General features: G+C 44.3%; 1 protein-coding gene across 1 annotated transcript in view; it reads left to right on the top strand.

The window, feature by feature from the left end:
• Positions 1-19,016, top strand: part of gcn1 (GCN1 activator of EIF2AK4) — a 59,633-nt gene that overhangs the window by 17,919 nt on the left and 22,698 nt on the right. The window contains exons 12-34 of the mRNA XM_038282001.1: positions 289-387; positions 484-657; positions 736-888; positions 965-1,057; positions 1,130-1,205; positions 3,693-3,852; positions 3,942-4,131; positions 4,219-4,343; positions 6,346-6,524; positions 8,567-8,660; positions 8,738-8,851; positions 8,920-9,118; positions 9,195-9,347; positions 11,237-11,418; positions 11,577-11,657; positions 13,883-14,026; positions 14,164-14,288; positions 15,238-15,427; positions 15,503-15,573; positions 15,673-15,838; positions 15,926-16,120; positions 16,197-16,443; positions 18,789-18,910. Coding sequence (XP_038137929.1) covers positions 289-387; positions 484-657; positions 736-888; positions 965-1,057; positions 1,130-1,205; positions 3,693-3,852; positions 3,942-4,131; positions 4,219-4,343; positions 6,346-6,524; positions 8,567-8,660; positions 8,738-8,851; positions 8,920-9,118; positions 9,195-9,347; positions 11,237-11,418; positions 11,577-11,657; positions 13,883-14,026; positions 14,164-14,288; positions 15,238-15,427; positions 15,503-15,573; positions 15,673-15,838; positions 15,926-16,120; positions 16,197-16,443; positions 18,789-18,910 — 3,332 coding nt within the window. The remainder of the gene's footprint in view (positions 1-288; positions 388-483; positions 658-735; positions 889-964; positions 1,058-1,129; positions 1,206-3,692; positions 3,853-3,941; positions 4,132-4,218; positions 4,344-6,345; positions 6,525-8,566; positions 8,661-8,737; positions 8,852-8,919; positions 9,119-9,194; positions 9,348-11,236; positions 11,419-11,576; positions 11,658-13,882; positions 14,027-14,163; positions 14,289-15,237; positions 15,428-15,502; positions 15,574-15,672; positions 15,839-15,925; positions 16,121-16,196; positions 16,444-18,788; positions 18,911-19,016) is intronic.

The following is a 19,016-nucleotide window of genomic DNA, read 5'->3' as shown; positions in this document are numbered from 1 at the left end:
TGTTATTTTAAATTTTTTTGGGGTGTTTGCATTATTCTCATCTTTGCGACATATTTAGCTGTGTGCGGGGCGTTTGCACCTCTCTGCCACCACAGACGCCCCTCTTTAATGCCGGCCTCTCATCCATTGAGACCAAAGGGATTTCTCTACCTCCCTCAGCCGCCTGTGGGCCGCTCATGGTGGAGGAATCAGAAAATGCCTGATTAGAAATTTTCAGAACCTCTGATTAGATTTATGTAGATAAATGTATTAGGCAACTCACTGGTGATTGTGTTGTGGTCTCCTAAGGGATCGGCAGCTGCAGCCATCACGCGGTGTCAGGAACCTCCAGTCAGACTCTGAGCTCTGCGGTCTCGGTCATGTTCATCCCTTACTTGCAACAGGAAGGTAAGGCGGCTCTTCATCCCGCTTCTAGCAGAGGCTCACGCCGCTCTGATGTTCTGGAGGTCCAGTTCTGCAGCCGCTGTTCTGTTTTTTGTCCAGTTCACGAGGGCACCTTGGTGCACGCAGTGGGGGTTCTGTCTCAGTGGAGCAGTCGCCTCACGGTGGAGGTCCCCGCCGCTCTGCTGGACTGGTTAAAGAAGGCGTTTACTCTGAAGACCTCCACCTCCGCCGTTCGCCATGCGTACCTTCAGACCATGCTGGGGGCCTTTAAAGGTAAAGTTGGGTGATGTTGGACGACTGGATCCTTCCGCTGTCCCCAGATCCGTTACCATCCGTTTTATTGCTTTCCAGGTGACACTTTGGCGCAGGCGTCAGACCTCATCCCGCTGCTCCTCCAGACAGTTGAGAAAGCTGCAGCACAAAACTCCCAGCATGCTTTGCTTGCAGAGGGTGTAGCAGCTTCTGTTCTTTTGAGTCGACTCTCTCTGCTGGAGACACAAACGGGTGAGACTTTGCTTCAGCAACCGACCTCTAAAGAATCTCTCATCCTTAAACTGCTGCAAACTTTATCTGTTCATAGAGGCCAAATTCAGCAGCTTCTGGAACCTGATCTTGGATGAGAAGAAACCGTTGTTCACCACCGAGAAGTTCCTGTCCCAAGGCAGCGAAGAGAGTAAGGAGCGTGAAGAAGGCAGTACTGGGAATAATCCTGAGCGATGAAATGATTGGTGTGTTCTGTCTGCAGCTCTGCTCACCGTGCTGCAGCTCTGCGAGAGGCTGTTTCTGGACCACGCTCAGCGACTGAACACCAGCAGATCCCAGTGAGTCTCCGTCCTTCCACAGCCGTGGTCCCGATATGGCATTGAACGTCACGCTCCTTTACGCCTCCTACCTTAAGTCTCTTTCGCACTTTAAAATAGCAGGGTAATGCGTGTTTATTAAACATGAGCCGACCCGCTAACAATCACTAATAGCTTGGTTTCACGTGACGTCACAGTGCTGCTTCGCGACGCCGCAAAACTCAGTTGGAGGGCAGGAAGTGAAGTAGCTGAGGATCTGCGTAGTGTAGTATACGGCTGCTCCAATCGTTCGAACCGAGAAAAGGAAAAGAGCTTTTACAAAGTACCAAAGATTGTCGTTCATAAAGGTGAAAAGTGTAAAAAGCTCACAGAACATCGCCGTAAAAAATGGATTTCAGACCTACGTCTGCGGTCTGAAGGAGCAGAGTCTGCCAATGCCCGTGTCTGCAGCGACCGCTTCGTCTGAGGTAAGCTATAACGTTATGTTAGCTAGCTAACTTTTTTTTGTGGTTGTGTTTATATAGCATAAGGTTGTCGTTAAATGCTCGTTTACTTAGTAATGATTAATAAGTTACCGGTAGTCTAATATGGACTTCATTGTGACTGTTTAGGCTGTCCTAGCGCTTTGGGTGACGTTAAGTCGGTAGACTGGGCTAACGCTAGCATCTTTTAACACATAAAACAACATAAGAACAAACACTCACCCTGGCGAAGACTAAACGATGATCGTCGTGGAGACGTTTGGTGCCGAGGTTGTGGACCCGCCCGCTGACAAAGAAGTTAGCTACCTCTATACTTTTATAGGCCTTAATTTGCTGTTTGGTGCATTCAGCTCGGCAAAGAACTCATGCTCTTCCTCAACACTGAAGTCCTCAGACTTTCTTCTTCTACGCTTGCATTATCGGCAGAGCAGATGCTGTATGCGCACTTTCATCTGGTTTGGTCTGCCGCGGTTTCCGTAGACTCGTGAACGCGCTTTCAGGAAATCCTATACACTACTGTTTATGCTCTAAAAACATTCTAAATGACTTCGTTTCGAGTAAATTCTGGATGCTACCCACTCAGGACACTTGGAATACATTGGATGAGCAGTATGGAGGAATATTGACACGTTTTTTGTGGACTTTTATGGACCTTTCTGCCTCGGGCGCCATAGACCTCCATTATTTGAATGTCAGCAGACAGCAAGAAGCCTCCCAGATCTCCAGATGCATTTGAGATATCAAAAAAGTACTCCAGAGTGTTGTTCAGCATGGGGGTGAGTAGAAAATGAAGGCTAATCATGTTTTGGGTGTACTATTCCTTTAAGACGGCCGACTGAATGTCACACGTTTGATTTTCTCTCAATGGGGAGGCGGTCGTGAGAGGCTGCTAAACTGCCACTGTCACTAAAAGCCCATTGTTCCCGGGTTTAAAGGAAAATTCTGGTCAGCAAGAATTGATAAATGGATCATTTTGTATACCTAAAACTAATACATTTGCGTAAAAAAAAAAAAAATACATCGAGCAAAAGTGAAAAAAAGAGTTATTCCACCTTTCTGATTCCTGATCCTCCACGGACGGGTTGGTCGTTGGATCGCCAACTTGAAGAGGGAGGATTTGCCATCGAACTTCTGGCCAGAGAAAAAACCCGTAATATGTAGCCAACATTTGGAAGAAGAATGTTTTCAAGATGACTTGGATAATAGGGCGTTGTGACAAACACCAGATACAGCACTGGGACTTGATCAACAGCCGATACCGCACCGTGACGTCACTAACCAGTAGGTGGCAGTAGTGTTCTTTGACAAACATGGATGCCTCCAGTAAAGCACATTCACATGAAAATTACTCTGAATTAAAAACACTGATCATTTATTGAACAGGATGGAATAATTTCAGATTTAAGGAACTTTCAGAAGTTTGAATTCTGAATATGACCGGACTTTTCCTTTAAACAGAATTTTCGTTCAGTGGGAAAGCCGTATTAATGAAGGAGGAGGTGTTTGGATTCAGCATCTCTCCCTCAGTTGTTGCGACTTTGGCTGAAATGCTGAATCTTTTCCTGCTTTGAATGTTTTCTTCTAAAGCTGTTTAGCTCGTCGATGTGGGCGGCTAATCCGCCTCACTGATGCTGAAGTTTGGAGGTTCCTCACTGGAAAAAAATCAAAATCTAGATAAGTCATTTTTTCTTAAAATAAGTGAATTTGTTCTTGAATTGAGGAGGTAAAAGACATTTGCCAATGGAACAAGACTATTTACACTTAAAATAAGAAAAGACAATTGCATTGACTTATTTCAAGTGTCTTTTATCTAAATATCTAATTTTAAGAGTAAAAATGCTAATTCCATTGGCAAATGATCTCATTTACCTTCTCAAATTAAGGTTAAATACACTTAATTTAAGAACTTTTAACTTATTTCTAGGTCGTTTTTCCAGTATGAAGCATTTTCCTTGGATCTCAGGGTTAGAAACATGGATTAGGAAGGCATGAAGCCGACTCACATGACGCTCCCTCTGCTCTGCAGGATGTATCATCAGGCCGCCGTTGCAGTGCTGCTGTCTCGGAGCTGGCGTGTGAGGAAGAAGGCCCGGCAGACGGTCAGGAAGCTGCTCTCCTCTCTGGGCGGCTCCAGTCTCGCTCACGGCCTGCTAGGAGAGCTGCGGGTCGTCATCAACAAACATAAAGTCAGTAACTCCTTCCTCTGTTCGCCACTTAGAGAAGATATCCAGCCATCTTTTCCAGGCGTTGAGCGGCTGTGCTGTTTACGCCTCAGGTTCTAGCGCAGGACGTCCTGCTGTCGGAGTCAGGAGAGCTGACGGAGCTCGGTCGCAGCTACATCCCACCTCGCGTCCTGCTGGACGCCCTGTGTGTCGTTTGCTCGGCTGCCAGCCAGTGGGGGGATCCGGCTGAGGCGGAGAATGTAGCAATGGAGACTCTGATTGTCACCCATCATCCCTCCATCGGTACGAGAAGGCGCCGCTCTCAGGTTTATAGCATCACCAACATCAGTAGGGTTTCATTGACGGCGTTCTGGTGTGATTGTCTTTCAGTCGGTGTTCGTCCCGGCCTGTGGCCCCTCCTGCTCTCCTCCATGAAGATTCGAGCTGAGGAGCTCATCGAGAAGAACCTGGAGGCCATCCTGCCACAGCTGCTGGAGGTCAATGCTGACAGCCAGGTCTGATGACATCTGCTCCTCCTCCTCTTTTTAACCAGACATTAGTTGATGGGTTTTTATTTGCCTCCACAACTAAAAAAATCTGTTGATGTTTAAAACTAAAAGGAAAGAAGGTCTTCTTCGTAGAATGAACACCCAATTAAAAAATGAAAGGAAGCAGCTTTAACCTGCAGCTGATGTGTTGATGGTTGAAAAGGTCTTTTATTTTCCACCCCGGCCCTGCTGGAGCATTTCTAATGCCTTGACATCCACATCAATTGCAACGTCAATTTGCAATGATGAGTGTCAAGAGGTTAATATCACCACTTTGACATTTCAATGACAGACACCACCGATAGTATTTAAATATGAAATGTAAGCAGCGCAGGTATAACTGAGAGGAAGGTTAGTGTGACGATTAATACAGATATCAGTTAAGCAGGAAGACCAGTTAAGACAGCAGCAATCCTCTTTAAGGTTAGGTGGGTGGAGGTTGGTTGAAGATCAGTGTTGTTTTTGACAGCCATCTTAGATTTAGTCTTATTTTAGTTTTAAGGACGAAAATTATTATTATAGCATAACCTTTACAATTTGGAATAACAACCAGATTCTTTAGCAGACTGACAGCTCTAGCCTAGATGCTACAATAGCTGGGTATATATAAGTTATACATATAATATATATAACTTAAATGGATGGTGCACGCTAACCACCGAGACACTGAAGCACACCCATCATATCCACTTTAATTGTAATACCGCCACCTAAAGGGCTGGAGGGAGAAATTTAGTATATTACTCTTTTATTTAAAAAGGGCATTTTTCTAAATTGTGATTATATTGCAAATGCAGTTAATTGCCCAGTCCTACCGTCCAGCATGAGGCATCATTAACCCCTCAATGCCTGAATTTATACCCAGTTGTAAAAAAATAAAAATAATAATTTTTGTTTTTGCTGTCAGTCGACTGTTAAATTAAAAACAGGTTAATTAGTGTAAATCCAGGTATGAATCTTATTATCGACACCAGGCTGCTAAGGAATAACACAAATTTTCAGATCTTGAAATAATGCTGTTAAGAGTCAGAAAATGAGTCAAACCCGGTTTGTAAACGAGCATTGCTCTTTATCGTGTTTGAAATTGAGTTAATCTGTGGAAAATTGATGATCCTGGGAGCTGCTGACCTTTTCTTTGTTCGTTAAAAATCGATCCAAAGGGTCACTGACTTTTATGCAGCAGCGGCTTTATGGTACTGGTCGAACGATGGGCCACCGCTACTAAACAAGTCTGTGTTCATCTGAACATAATGAATATTAACATATTTTTAATAATTCTTATATATGTTTTCATTTTTAAATTACTTTAAATGCAATTTTGATTCATAAAGAGAGAATCAGAGTAAATATAACTTTCAGACCGCAGCTCAAGTTGTGTTATTCTTAGAAGAAGGGCGCCCCCTGGTGACCACATGAGGCAGCCTGCAGGCATCACGCTGGGTTGGTGACCTCTGGCTTTTTTAAACCACCACTTCTTTTTATTATTAGTGTTTCAACTTTAGCTAAATTACTAAGCAACACTTTCCCTTTATTCACGATAACTAGTCAGGGTTAGAAACATGGAAAAAAAAAATTTTTTTGTCAACCATTGCTTTTAATTAATGTCAATATATACAGACCTTGGAGCTTTTATTCTCCAGTTTTATAAAAAAATAACTCTTTGTTAGACCATAAACACTTCAGTTATGGATTATCTGCTCAGCTTTGCTTTTTCATATTTTAAAGTTATTATTAGGTTCAGTTTTCAATCATCAAAATATATTGATCTTGTTTACTTCTACATTTATAATTCAAATATATTTTCATTCTTTGTTGTTTAAAGCAGGCAAAGAATCAAATGTTATATATCAGTTCGATTAGAAATCCGTAAGACATTTTTATCTTTGTTTATTTCTTCACTATTAGAAAGTATTTAAATCTTGTTTGATGGTTTATGTAAATATTCTGTGACTTTGGTTCTTTTTAACAGGCGGTGAAAAACGCAGTCGGTGCGCTCAGCGTCCTGTCGCCAAACAAGCTGTTGCCGCGGGTGATGAGTCATGTGATCGAAGGTCTGCGTCAGCCCGCTCTCCTCCAAGTCACCAGGGAGGAGTACGCCATCATGCAGACCCCAGATGGAGAGCTGCACGATAACAGCATCATCCAGAGGTGAGGCACAGCTGGACGCTCTGCACGTCTGATGCTCTTCACTCATCCCCACATGCCTTCCTTCCTTCCTTCCTTCCTTCCTTCCTTCCTTCCTTCCTTCCTTCCTTCCTTCCTTCCTTCCTTCCTTCCTTCCTTCCCTCTCTTTATTACATCCATTACTCCTTCCTCCTTCCTCCTTCCTTCCTTCCTTCCTTCCTTCCTTCCTTCCTTCCTTCCTTCCTTCCTTCCTTCCTTCCTTCCTTCCTTCCTTCCTTCCTTCCTTTATTCCATTCCTTCCTTCCTTCCTTCCTTCCTTCCTTCCTTCCTTCCTTCCTTCCTTCCTTCCTTCCTTCCTTCCTTCCTTCCTTCCTTCCTTCCTTCCTTCCTTCCTTCACTCATTCCTTTCTTTCTTTATTCCCTTCCTCCCTCCCTCCCTCTATCCATCAATTATTCCTTCCTTTATTCCATTCCTTCCTTCCTTCCTTCCTTCCTTCCTTCCTTCCTTCCTTCCTTCCTTCCTTCCTTCCTTCCTTCCTTCCTTCCTTCCTTCCTTCCTTCCTTCATTCATTCACTCATTCCTTTCTTTCTTTATTCCCTTCCTCCCTCCCTCTATCCATCAATTATTCCTTCCTTTATTCCATTCCTTCCTTCCTTCCTTCCTTCCTTCCTTCCTTCCTTCCTTCCTTCCTTCCTTCCTTCCTTCCTTCCTTCCTCTCTTTATTACATCCATTACTCCTTCCTTCCTTCCTTCCTTCCTTCCTTCCTTCCTTCCTTCCTTCCTTCCTTCCTTCCTTCCTTCCTTCCTTCCTCTCTTTATTACATCCATTACTCCTTCCTTCCTTCCTTCCTTCCTTCCTTCCTTCCTCTCTTTATTACATCCATTACTCCTTCCTTCCTTCCTTCCTTCCTTCCTTCCTTCCTTCCTTCCTCCCTCTCTTTATTACATCCATTACTCCTTCCTTCCTTCCTTCCTTCCTTCCTTCCTTCCTTCCTTCCTTCCTTCCTTCCTTCCTTCATTCATTCATTCATTCATTCATTCATTCATTCATTCATTCATTCACTCATTCCTTTCTTTCTTTATTCCCTTCCTCCCTCCCTCTATCCATCAATTATTCCTTCCTTCCTTCCTTCCTTCCTTCCTTCCTTCCTTCCTTCCTTCCTTCCTTCCTTCCTTCTTCCCTCTCTTTATTACATCCATTACTCCTTCCTTCCTTCCTTCCTTCCTTCCTTCCTTCCTTCCTTCCTTCCTTCCTTCCTTCCTTCCTTCCTTCCTTCCTTCCTTCCTTCCTTCCTTCCTTCCTTCCTTCCCTCTCTTTATTACATCCATTACTCCTTCCTTCCTTCCTTCCTTCCTTCCCTCTCTTTATTACATCCATTACTCCTTCCTTCCTTCCTTCCTTCCTTCCTTCCTTCCTTCCTTCCTTCCTTCCTTCCTTTATTCCATTCCTTCCTTCCTTCCTTCCTTCCTTCCTTCCTTCCTTCCTTCCTTCCTTCCTTCCTTCCTTCCTTCCTTCCTTCATTCACTCATTCCTTTCTTTCTTTATTCCCTTCCTCCCTCCCTCCCTCTATCCATCAATTATTCCTTCCTTTATTCCCTTCCTCCTCCTTCCTTCCTTCCTTCCTTCCTTCTTGTTCCTCCTTCCTCCTTTCCTTCCTCCCTCCCTTCCTTCCTTCCTTCCTTCCTTCCTCCCTTCCTTCCTTCCTTCCTTCCTTCCTTCCTTCCTTCATTCATTCACTCATTCCTTTCTTTCTTTATTCCCTTCCTCCCTCCCTCCCTCTATCCATCAATTATTCCTTCCTTTATTCCATTCATTCCTTCCTTCCTTCCTTCCTTCCTTCCTTCCTTCCTTCCTTCCTTCCTTCCTTCCTTCCTTCCTTCCTTCCTTCCTTCCTTCCTTCCTTCATTCACTCATTCCTTTCTTTCTTTATTCCCTTCCTCCCTCCCTCTATCCATCAATTATTCCTTCCTTCCTTCCTTCCTTCTTTTATTCATTCATTCATTCATTCATTCATTCATTCATTCATTCATTCATTCATTCCTCCCTCCCTCCCTCCCTCTGCAGTGCCCAGAAGGAAAACACCAAGAAGGTGAACATGAAGAGGGAAAACAAGGCCTACTCCTACAAGGAGCAGATCATTGAGCTGGAGTTACAGGAGGTGGGCTGAACTTCTGGCCGAGTGTTTGATGGTTCGTCCCAGAAAATGGGTTTCAACCTGTCTGCTTATTTCTGCAGGAGATGAAGAAGAAAAAAGGCATCAAAGATGAAGTTCAGCTGACCAGCAAGCAGAAGGAAATGATTCAGGTTCAGCTGGAGAAGGAGTCGGCTGTCCGCAAGCGACTTCAAGGGGTAAGATTGACAACAAGAGATGATCAAAGTTAGATTCCTAGCTTCTCTCTGACGGTGAGCGTCTCCAGATGGATGCGGAGCTGCAGAGCGTGGTGGGTCTGCTGGAGGCCACTCTGAAAGCAGGACCAGCTCAGATCGGCTGGGAGCTCCCCGCAGTCCTGCAGGTCCTGATTCCGCTGCTGCAATCCCCTCTTGCTGCTCCGCGCATCCAGCAGGTCTTCCTGGACATCGGGGTGTCCCTCATGCCCCGACACCTCCACCACCTGGGTAACAAGGCTTTTTATGACACGTGAGCCATGATCTTCAGAGCTCAGCTCACCGAAGCTTCTTTTTCCCCTCCCAGCTGCACTCGTGGGTCATGTGACCTTACGGCTGCTGAAGCCTGAGTGTGATCTGGATCCGGCGTGGAGCGAGGAGGACCTGGACACTGCGGCCAACCGCACCGTGCTCCTGCTGCATGAGCACACCGTCCCTCAGAGAGAAGGCAAGACTGCAGGTAGGCTGGTTTACAGCTGGAGCTGAACTCTATACTGGAACCAGTGCCAGTAGTACCAGTAACGTACCAGTCTTTAAAGGAATAGTACACCCAAAACATGATTAGCCTTCATTTTCTACTCACCCCCATGCTGAACAACACTCTGGAGTACTTTTTTGATATCTCAAATGCATCTGGAGATCTGGGAGGCTTCTTGCTGTCTGCTGACATTCAAATAATGGAGGTCTATGGCGCCCGAGGCAGAAAGGTCCATAAAAGTCAACAAAAAACGTGTCAATATTCCTCCATACTGCTCGTCCAATGTATTCCAAGTGTCCTGAGTGGGTAGCATCCATAATTTACTCGAAACGAAGTCATTTAGAATATTTTTAGAGCATAAACAGTAGTGTATAGGATTTCCTGAAAGCGCGGTCATGCGCGCTCACGACGCTACGGAAACCGGCAGACCAAACCAGCGCATTCAGCTCGGCAAAGAACTCATGCTCTTCCTCAACACTGAAGTCCTCAGACATTTTTCTTTCGTCGTTTCTTTCTTTGCACAGGTAAACAGCACATTTCTTCTTCTACGCTTGCATTATTGGCAGAGCAGACGCTGAATGCGCACTTTCATCTGGTTTGGTCTGTTACTGTTTGTTCTTAGATGCTGAAACTGAAACCAAAAATCGTGGCTTTTTTTTTTTAAGAGTAAACTGACAGTTCAGACAGATGATCACTGCTTTTTACTCCTTTGGTCACGTAACTCCTCCTCCACCGCGTGGTGCCTCCGCCATCTTTGTTATTAGTCGACACTCTCTGGTAGCGACAGCCTATGGCACGGGTAAAAATCAGCAGAGACTGAATAAAAAAAATCAACACCCAGTAAAGGTCTGGAGACATTTTCAATTATAATCTTTTACTTTAAACAGAATTTAACACTGAAATAAAATGCATCTGTTTATGCATTCATGTTATACATTTAATTTTTAAATAGAAAATATAAAAAAAGGAAAATTTTTCCATTTTAAAATCTAAAGAATTTTTTGAAGTAGAGAACAACAATCGTTCAGTTTGGTTTATAGATAATTTCCTGATTCCCATATTTTCTCAAACCCCTGAACTGATGGTTTGTTATTTTCTTTCTTCTTTCTGTCTTAATGTTGGCAGTGGGCTTTAGGCTGCCCTGTAAGGCTTTAAACCTGGGTTTAACCGGAGACTAAGCCATTCTCAAGCACATATCAAGGAGCTCATTTTGAGCCAGGATCCAGATTTATTGTTGATTCTGTTCATGGTGGAGAATCCTGCTTCACAGCAGCAGGTTGAGCCAAACATCCTCTAAATGTGCAGGGTCATCTTTGAGCACGCCATTTCACTTTTCTTTCACCAGTTCACCGCAGTTCTTCCAGCAGTCCACACTTTCTCTGCTCTCTTTTTCTCATGGTCTTCTCCTTCTTTCCCATCGCCCGGCTTGCCACAGGTTTGCCTGCTGTGTCTAAAAGTAGCAGCAGCAGCAACCCAGACTGACAGCTCATTGGCTCATTTGGATCACGTGCAGCCTGGAGCCGGACGCTCCCCAGGGCTTTACCGTATTAACAGGAGAAGCGGCGCAAGTGACGTTAAGACACTGTCAAATCGGGTTGGATCCGGATCTGGATCCCAGTCCACTAATCCGTGACTTCTTCTCTATACGCAGTCAGTGCGAAATGGTTAAAAAAAATCAGATCGGAGATTAAAAAGTCGGTCGGAATTGTCGTTTTCAGGCATTAAGCTTCGAGCAACTAAAGTAGGTTCAGCCCTGGGTTACCAAAGCCTGCTTCACTGCCGTCATTGATGGTCTCCTCGTGGAGCGTCGCTCCCTGCCGCAGCTCCACAGACTGAAACCAACGCTGAGGTGCCTCTGTCTCCCCCGCCAGGTGTCGCTCCGCTGGCGGCTCCCGCCTTCTCCTTCTGCTTCCCTCTCCTCAACGCAATGCTCAGGGAGTATTCAGGCAGCACAGAGGAGACGGAGAGCTTGATGACCAGAGCCCTGCAGGTCATCAACGTGCACTCGCAGCTACGTTCCAGCCTGGAAGCTGATGACATGACCATAGACGAGGTAGAAACATGCCTTTCCTCCTCCTTATGGTTGCAGGATTTTTTAGATGATTGTTTTTCTGCTTTTAGTTTCCAGAGAGAATCAATAGTTGTATCAGTCTGCTCCATGTTGTGACCATTTACTGATGTAATCCATGACGTGCTCCTTGTTTCTTTTAGAACGGACCTGAGCTCCTCCCACGTGAGAACATGATGCTGCTGCTGACCAGAGTCATTTCCACAGCGACGCCCAGGCTGCAGGTGAAGCTCTTGTTTTCCTCCTGCTGGTCAGGATGTTCTCTGAGCAGCAGGTCTTTAGTAGGAAGCATCTCTTTGCTCTTCATCTCCTTGTTCCTCCACGTTCGGGTCTGAAGGGCCTTTTCTCAGTCGTCGTTCATCAGATTCCGTCTTTGAATGCACAAGCGTAACTTTGTGAAGGACTGGTGTATGGAGGATAAAAAGTGCCAAAATTAAATAAGTAAATTCAGCATTAAATAAATAATTAAATGTGGAATCAAATAAATAAATAAATGTGTCATTCATTAATTAAAACCACGTCACTAATATAAAGTGCCACAATTAAATAAATACAGCGATAAACAATTAATTAAATGTGTAATTCATTAAATAAATAAGGAAATAAATATATAAATGTGTCATTAATTTAATAAAATACGTCTTCATTTTATTAAAAAAATATATATAATTATTTCAGTGTGCATTTAATTATTTCATGGTACTGTGTCGCATCGAAACCATTAAAAAAATCTGTCAAACTCACCCATCAAAGTTAGGGGGCGGGGTTAACGCGAATCGAGTCTCTGTAATCGATTTGCTTCGCCTTAATGTGCAGGGTAACCGCCCCCTAACTTTGATGGGTGAGTTTGACAGATTCTTTGAATGGTTTCGATACACTGCGACACAGGACCATGAAATAATTAAATGCACACTGAAATAATTATATATATTTAATTCCTTATATATTTAATGAATTACACATTTAATTGTTTATCGCTGTATTTATTTATTTAATTGTGGCACTTTATATTAGTGACGTGGTTTTAATTAATGAATGACACATTTATTTACTTAATTCCACGTTTAATTAATTATTGACACATTTAATTATTTAATTTTGGCACTTTTTATCCTCCATACTGGTGTGGACTCATCCCCACCATTAATTTCAGCGCATAGACTTTAGCTTTTAACAATATGTGGGACAAATTTCTAAATTTTATTTTGTTGCTTTTGAAGGAAGATAATCACTGATGTAGCTGAAAAGGAAAACATCCAGTATTCAATCTACATTTTTCTGGGTGGAGTGATGGATGGATGAATGAAACTGAAATAGTTTACATACTAGGGAGGAATGCTATATTGCTTTTGGCATCGGAATTGGCTTTTATTGATTATTTTTTTATACATAAATGTCTAACTACCCATAAATATAGATATCAGTGTAGGGCTCGATGTTAACCATCGCCCGATCTCCCAATCGCAAGTAGTTTTTATTGTCGGCAGAGTACAAATTTCATTACATTTGCCCGCCGTGCGAGTGCAATGATCGCAAAAAAATTTTTTTTATCACTCAAAATGACTTTAAAATTACCGACATTCACTGAAAACGACCCACAAGCGCTGCCGGCGCCATCTTTGTTGTTTTGTACACATTCTCGCGTGATTTTCCGCTAGATGACGTCATTCAGCTCTTGGGGAGAGAATTCTGCAGAGCAGCAGCTGGATGATGAATTTAATCTATACTATAACACACGCTAGATTAAAAATGATCAGTCAGGGATTATGAAATATAATAATAATAACTGTATGTGCACAGTGTAAATATTTCTATGATATGGCAGTCTTCTGTACAGTGGTTATACATTTAAAAATGTTCATTACTTAGACATTGGAGTGGTGCATTTAAATGTTATAGAGCTAAACATGTTAGATTGGTGAGTAGTAGTAGTGTAAGTTTTTAACCTGTCAAGTTTTTTTTAGATTTTTAACATTACAATTTATATTTTTTCAAGCACACAACAGTTTAAAGCAAAGTTTAGTTTGAAAAGAATGTGCAGGAAGGATTAAAAAGCATGTTAACACGGTAATGTAGGCTTGAGTTCATTATCTGACGCATGCAGAGACACACCAGGAACCTGGAAACTTACTGAATTACAAAAAAAGATAAAAAAATCAAACAAGTTTCATTGATATATATACAAAAATGAATATTAGGAACTATATTTATCCAACATTATACTGGGCAAGTGGAAATTGTTTCTGGGCAAATGAAATGTGAAAGTCACTTGCCCAAAGGACAAGTGGTAAAGATCATTAACGTGAACCCCTGCAGTGTATTTTGTTTTTTTTTGTGTTCCCAACAATTGGAAAGTATTCCATCAGCCCACACCTTTAGAGAGTCCCCACCAACTTTCATCACAAAGTTCCACCCTCGTTTAAACGTGTTCCTGCTGTGTTTTTCTCAGGTTCTTGCGTCTCAGTGCCTGACGGCGCTGTGTGCCAGCGCAGGAGGAGGCGACGGCTGCACGGTGGCCGAGCAGCCGGAGATCGACGTCCTGCTCAGCGCCCTGCTTTCCTCCTGCTTCTCTGTCAGAGATGCTGCTCTCAGGGTGAGCTTTGGGCACCACAGAAGAAGAATAAGTGTTGGATAATAAGCTTTATTATAGGATTCAGATTGTCTTGGACAGGCATGGCTCACAGAGCTCGGTCGCTTTGCGTTTGAACCCGTGATCTCTGTGGTCTGCAGGGGTTGTTGGAGATGGAGTTCGCTCTATCTACAGACAGCACCGAGAGCAGCGGGATGAGTTTGCTGCGCAGGCTTTGGGTTGCCAGGTTTGATGTTGAAGAGGAGGGACGAGCCTTGGCTGAGAGGTATAGAAAATATAAACTTTAATATCACACAAAATGCTCAGGACGGTGCTGCACGCTCAACTCTGACGCAAACAGCTCCTCCAGCTGTGCTTGTGCAGATATTAGCTCAGAGTATGCATTCTACGCTCCACTCTGATGGTTCTTTCTAAGCAGCATGGCTCTTCCTGCTCTCGCTACTTAATAAACTATATGTGGCTGATCATCCTCTGCCAACTGTAAAAAAATCTTTTTGTCTAACTTTCAAGATTTTATTTCTTCCAGCTCACAAGCCCTGATGCTAAACCTTTCATTTCTACCAGAAGGAATCCCTAAATTGTATCCAAAGCAAATATTTCATTGAAATAACTTTTAATCTCTGTTCGACCCGACCCTTCTAAAAATAATATATACACATTTTTTTGATGTCTTAATCGGGGTCATTGGGTGGGTGGCCCTAGCGCCCTCTATTGACCAGCCGCCACTGAATCATACCGTTTGGTTTCTAGATGTCTGCCACTAGAGATGCAGTATTTTGACTCTTCTGATTGGCTGGTTGGTTTTCTTAATTTACACGCAGTTAAAAAGCCGTTAGCGCAGAGAGCCGAGCGAGCAAAGAAAAGGAGAGAAGTAAGAACCCAGGTGGTGGAGCAGAGTTTGTCTGAGGGGAGCAAACGGCAGACGGGTTTTGAGAGAAAGGGTGTGAGTTCAAACGCCACATCAGTTGCTCAAAAGTTACGCCTTAATGATCAAATTCAGAGAAAACAGACAGGAAGGAGGATTTAAAGCTTTTGTATATTTAATTCCTGGTTGATCTCTTCATGTTCTTCTTGTTGGACGTTCAGTCCAGATAACATCCTGATCTCTGCTTTTCTTAATGCTCTTTGCTCCAGTCGAGCCTTCTCTTGTTTTTACCGATGGCGTTCTGCTGCCTTCCCCACGTAGAAATGCTAATCCCTGCTTTGTTCCTCAGACTCTGGGAGTCTCTGGGTTTGGAGCTGGTCCCTGAGCTCTGCACGCTGCTGATCGGAGACATCACTCACCATGAGGAGGCCATCCGCTCTGCAGCAGCAGAGGCCCTCTCTAGCGCTGTGTCCCAGTACAGAGACCAGTCTGCCGCCGTGCTCGGTCAGCTCACTGAGCTCTACCATCAGAAACTTTATGTGAGTGTCTCCTTAGCGGCCGTCTTGCCACTGGACGATGCTCAGACGAAGTAAACGTCGTTTTTGTGTCTGCAGAGGCCGCCTCCTGTCCTGGACGCTCTGGGAAGAGTGATCTCAGAATCTCCGCCGGACCAGTGGGAGGCCAGGTGGGAGAGCTGCACACGCTTAGACGGTTTCCAGGAGTTTTCAGGTTTTCTGATGCTGCTGCTCCAGCTAACCGACCTCTTCCTGCCGGTTTCCCACAGGTGCGGCATTGCTCTGGCTCTCAACAAGCTGTCGCAGTACCTGGACGAATCTCAGGTCACGCCTCTCTTCCTGTTCTTTGTGCCTGATGCCCTGAACGACCGGCACGTCGAGGTGCGGCGCTGCATGCTGGATGCCGCCCTCTCAGCGCTCAACACGCATGGAAAGGTAGCTCCCACTTGTCTTCCTGTTTGGGCCGGCGTCGCTGTGCGGCGTACCGAGCTTGGTGCCTTATGTGTCTGTCCTCTGTGTCAGGATAACGTGAGCTCCCTGCTGCCGGTGTTCGAGGAGTTTCTGAAGAACGCCCCGCAGGACGCCAGCTACGACTCGGTTCGTCAGAGTGTCGTAATCCTCATGGGATCTTTGGCCAAACATCTGGATAAAAACGACCCGAAGGTCAAACCCATTGTGGCCAAGCTTATAACGGCGCTGTCTACGCCGTCACAGCAGGTACCGCCTGTTCTTCACCCCGGCTCCGCTCTCCCTGGACCACAGCAGCTCTCTAAGCGTTGGTCTTCCCACGCAGGTCCAGGAGTCCGTGGCTGGCTGCCTGCCTCCTTTGGTTCCGGCCATCAAGGAGGACACAGCAGGAATCGTCCGGAATCTGCTGCAGCTGCTGCTGGAGAGTGACAAGTATGCGGAGCGGAAAGGAGCGGCGTACGGCCTGGCTGGGCTGGTCAAAGGCCTGGGCATCCTGGCGCTCAAACAACAGGACATCATGACCACGCTGACAGACGCCATTCAGGACAAGAAGAACTTCAGACGAAGGGAAGGTCAGTGGCGGTGCGACCACGGCTCCATTTCCTGATTAGTGTGTTCAGACGCTGAGGAGACGAAGCATCTCAGCAGCTCATCCTCCAGGTTTTTATTTAGGTGATGCTGGTTGACACCCGGTGCTTCTGTAGCTTCCAGTGATTCACCAGTTCACAAACCCGACCCACTGGACGGGCGGAACCAGAACCACTGGACAGGAAGCTTTTCTGGCATCACTGTAGCTAGCTGTGATGTGGTCGTCATGGAGACCAACTCCAGCAACCTGTTTTGTGAGCCTGATGGTCGTCAATTAGAACAGACGGCCTTCAGGTGTCACATCATTTTAATTCCCCAGAGAAATAGAAGGAATGATTGGTTCCTCTAGTGCAGAGGTCGCGGATTAGCAGACCAGGGTCTGGATCCGGACATTTTTTCGGGAATCCCACGGGTCACGGGATTCCCACGGGATGGGAGTCAGTATTAGTAACGATCACGTGATTGGGACGGTACAGGATTAAACTTTTAACGGGAGCAGACGGGAGCGGGAGCAAACCGATAATAACTAAAATAAACTAGGATTGATGCCAAAAAAATAAAATAAAATAGAAAGAAAAAAAAATCCAGTACTGGCGCCGCCATTTTGTAGTTTTTTTCCTTGAAGCCTACACTATAATGCGAGTCAAAAAAACTACACGACCCAAAAACCAACAGTGCTTCCGTTCTGAGTTTTTCACCCCCGCTCTCAAAAACAACAATGGAGGGACCAACAGTTGGCGGCGAACTCGACTTCGAAAAGTTTGATTTGCAACGCAAGCTGAGAAGTAAGGACGTATCTGTAAAACTCACGGAGCTGACAGGAAAGTCTCAGATATTACCCAACTTCTTAAAAGTAACTTCTTCGTTCAAAGGAAACAATTAATACATTTCTAAAAGGCAATATTGTACATTTTGTTTATTCACCTAAGATAAGCATGGTCTGTTTCCTTGTTACTTTTATTATGTATTTATAGTTATTATTCCTTTTACTTTAACTGACCTTTACTACAGTTAGAAACAGGAACTTAACTGACCCTTCATAGAAATTCAGATTCAATGTATTGGCAGAAATCTTATTGAAGACAACAAGAATGAGAGTGGGAGTCATTCTGAATGGGAGTGGGAGTGATTTCACCAGGAGTGGGACGGGACAGGATTTAGATTTCTACTCTGGCCCGGGATCAGGACGGGACAGGAGTGAAAATCCACTCCCGTGTCAGTCTCTAGTCCCGACCCAACCTGATTTAAAACATTTATATAACATTTATATGCACCTCTTCTGCTGTTAATACAGTAAAGCCCTGGGGAGCGTCCGGCTCCAGGCTGCACGTGATCCAAATGAGCCAATGAGCTGTCAGTCTGGGTTGCTGCTGCTGCTACTTTTAGACACAGCAGGCAAACCTGTGGCAAGCCGGGCGATGGGAAAGAAGGAGAAGACCATGAGAAAAAGAGAGCAGAGAAAGTGTGGACTGCTGGAAGAACTGCGGTGAACTGGTGAAAGAAAAGTGAAATGGTGCTCAAAGATGACCCTGCACATTTAGAGGATGTTTGGCTCAACCTGCTGCTGTGAAGCAGGATTCTCCACCATGAACAGAATCAACAATAAATCTGGATCCAGGCTCAAAATGAGCTCCTTGATATGTGCTTGAGAATGGCTTAGTCTCTGGTTAAACCCAGGTTTAAAGCCTTGCAGGGCAGCCTAAAGCCCACTGCCAACATTAAGACAGAAAAAATAAAAGAAAATAACAAACCATCAGTTCAGGGGTTTGAGAAAATATGGGAATCAGGAAATTATCTATAAACCAAACTGAACGATTGTTGTTCTCTAAATCAAAAAATTCTTTAGATTTTAAAATGGAAAATTTTTCCTTTTTTTATATTTTTTATTTAAAATTCAATGTAACGGCCGACCATGGTTAGAATCCGGCCTGTGGTTCTTTCCCGCATGTCTCTCCCCCTCTATAATCTCCCCTTTCCTGACAGCCTACTGTTGGAAAAAAAAAACAACCGAGCCACTAGTGCCATAAAAACTCAAAAAAAAAAAAAAAAAAAGGTCAACATTTTTTATTTAAAAATTCAATGTATAACATGGATGCATTTTATTTCAGTGTTAAATTCTGCTTAAAGTAACAGATTATAATTAAAAATGTTTTCAGATCTTTACTGGTTGATTTTCTTTATTCTGACCCCGCTGGTTTTTAATTGGTTACCCCTGCTCTAGAGTCTGATCCATTAGAAGGATTTCAGAGGATTTTAGTGACTCAGAAACATGGATCTGAGCAGACGTCCCCTGCAGAAACTGACGGGAGTGAAAAACATGTGGTTTCAGGAGCGCTGTTTGCCTTCGAGATGCTGTGCAACATGCTGGGGAAGCTGTTTGAGCCATACGTGGTCCACGTGCTGCCACACCTCTTGCTTTGCTTTGGAGATGGAAACCAGTATGTCCGGGAGGTGAGTTGCTTCCAGGAGATCTGAGATCAAATGTTTTTCCACCTCTTACCAAACAGATTTAGGAAACAAATGGACAGATGTGTTGTTAAATGTGTTGGGTTGTTTT

This window comes from Cyprinodon tularosa, unplaced genomic scaffold, assembly GCF_016077235.1.
Source record: "Cyprinodon tularosa strain WSP-4 unplaced genomic scaffold, ASM1607723v1 ctg178, whole genome shotgun sequence".
Classification (NCBI taxonomy): Eukaryota; Metazoa; Chordata; class Actinopteri; order Cyprinodontiformes; family Cyprinodontidae; genus Cyprinodon; species Cyprinodon tularosa.
This window is presented reverse-complemented; position numbering and strand designations above follow the sequence as displayed.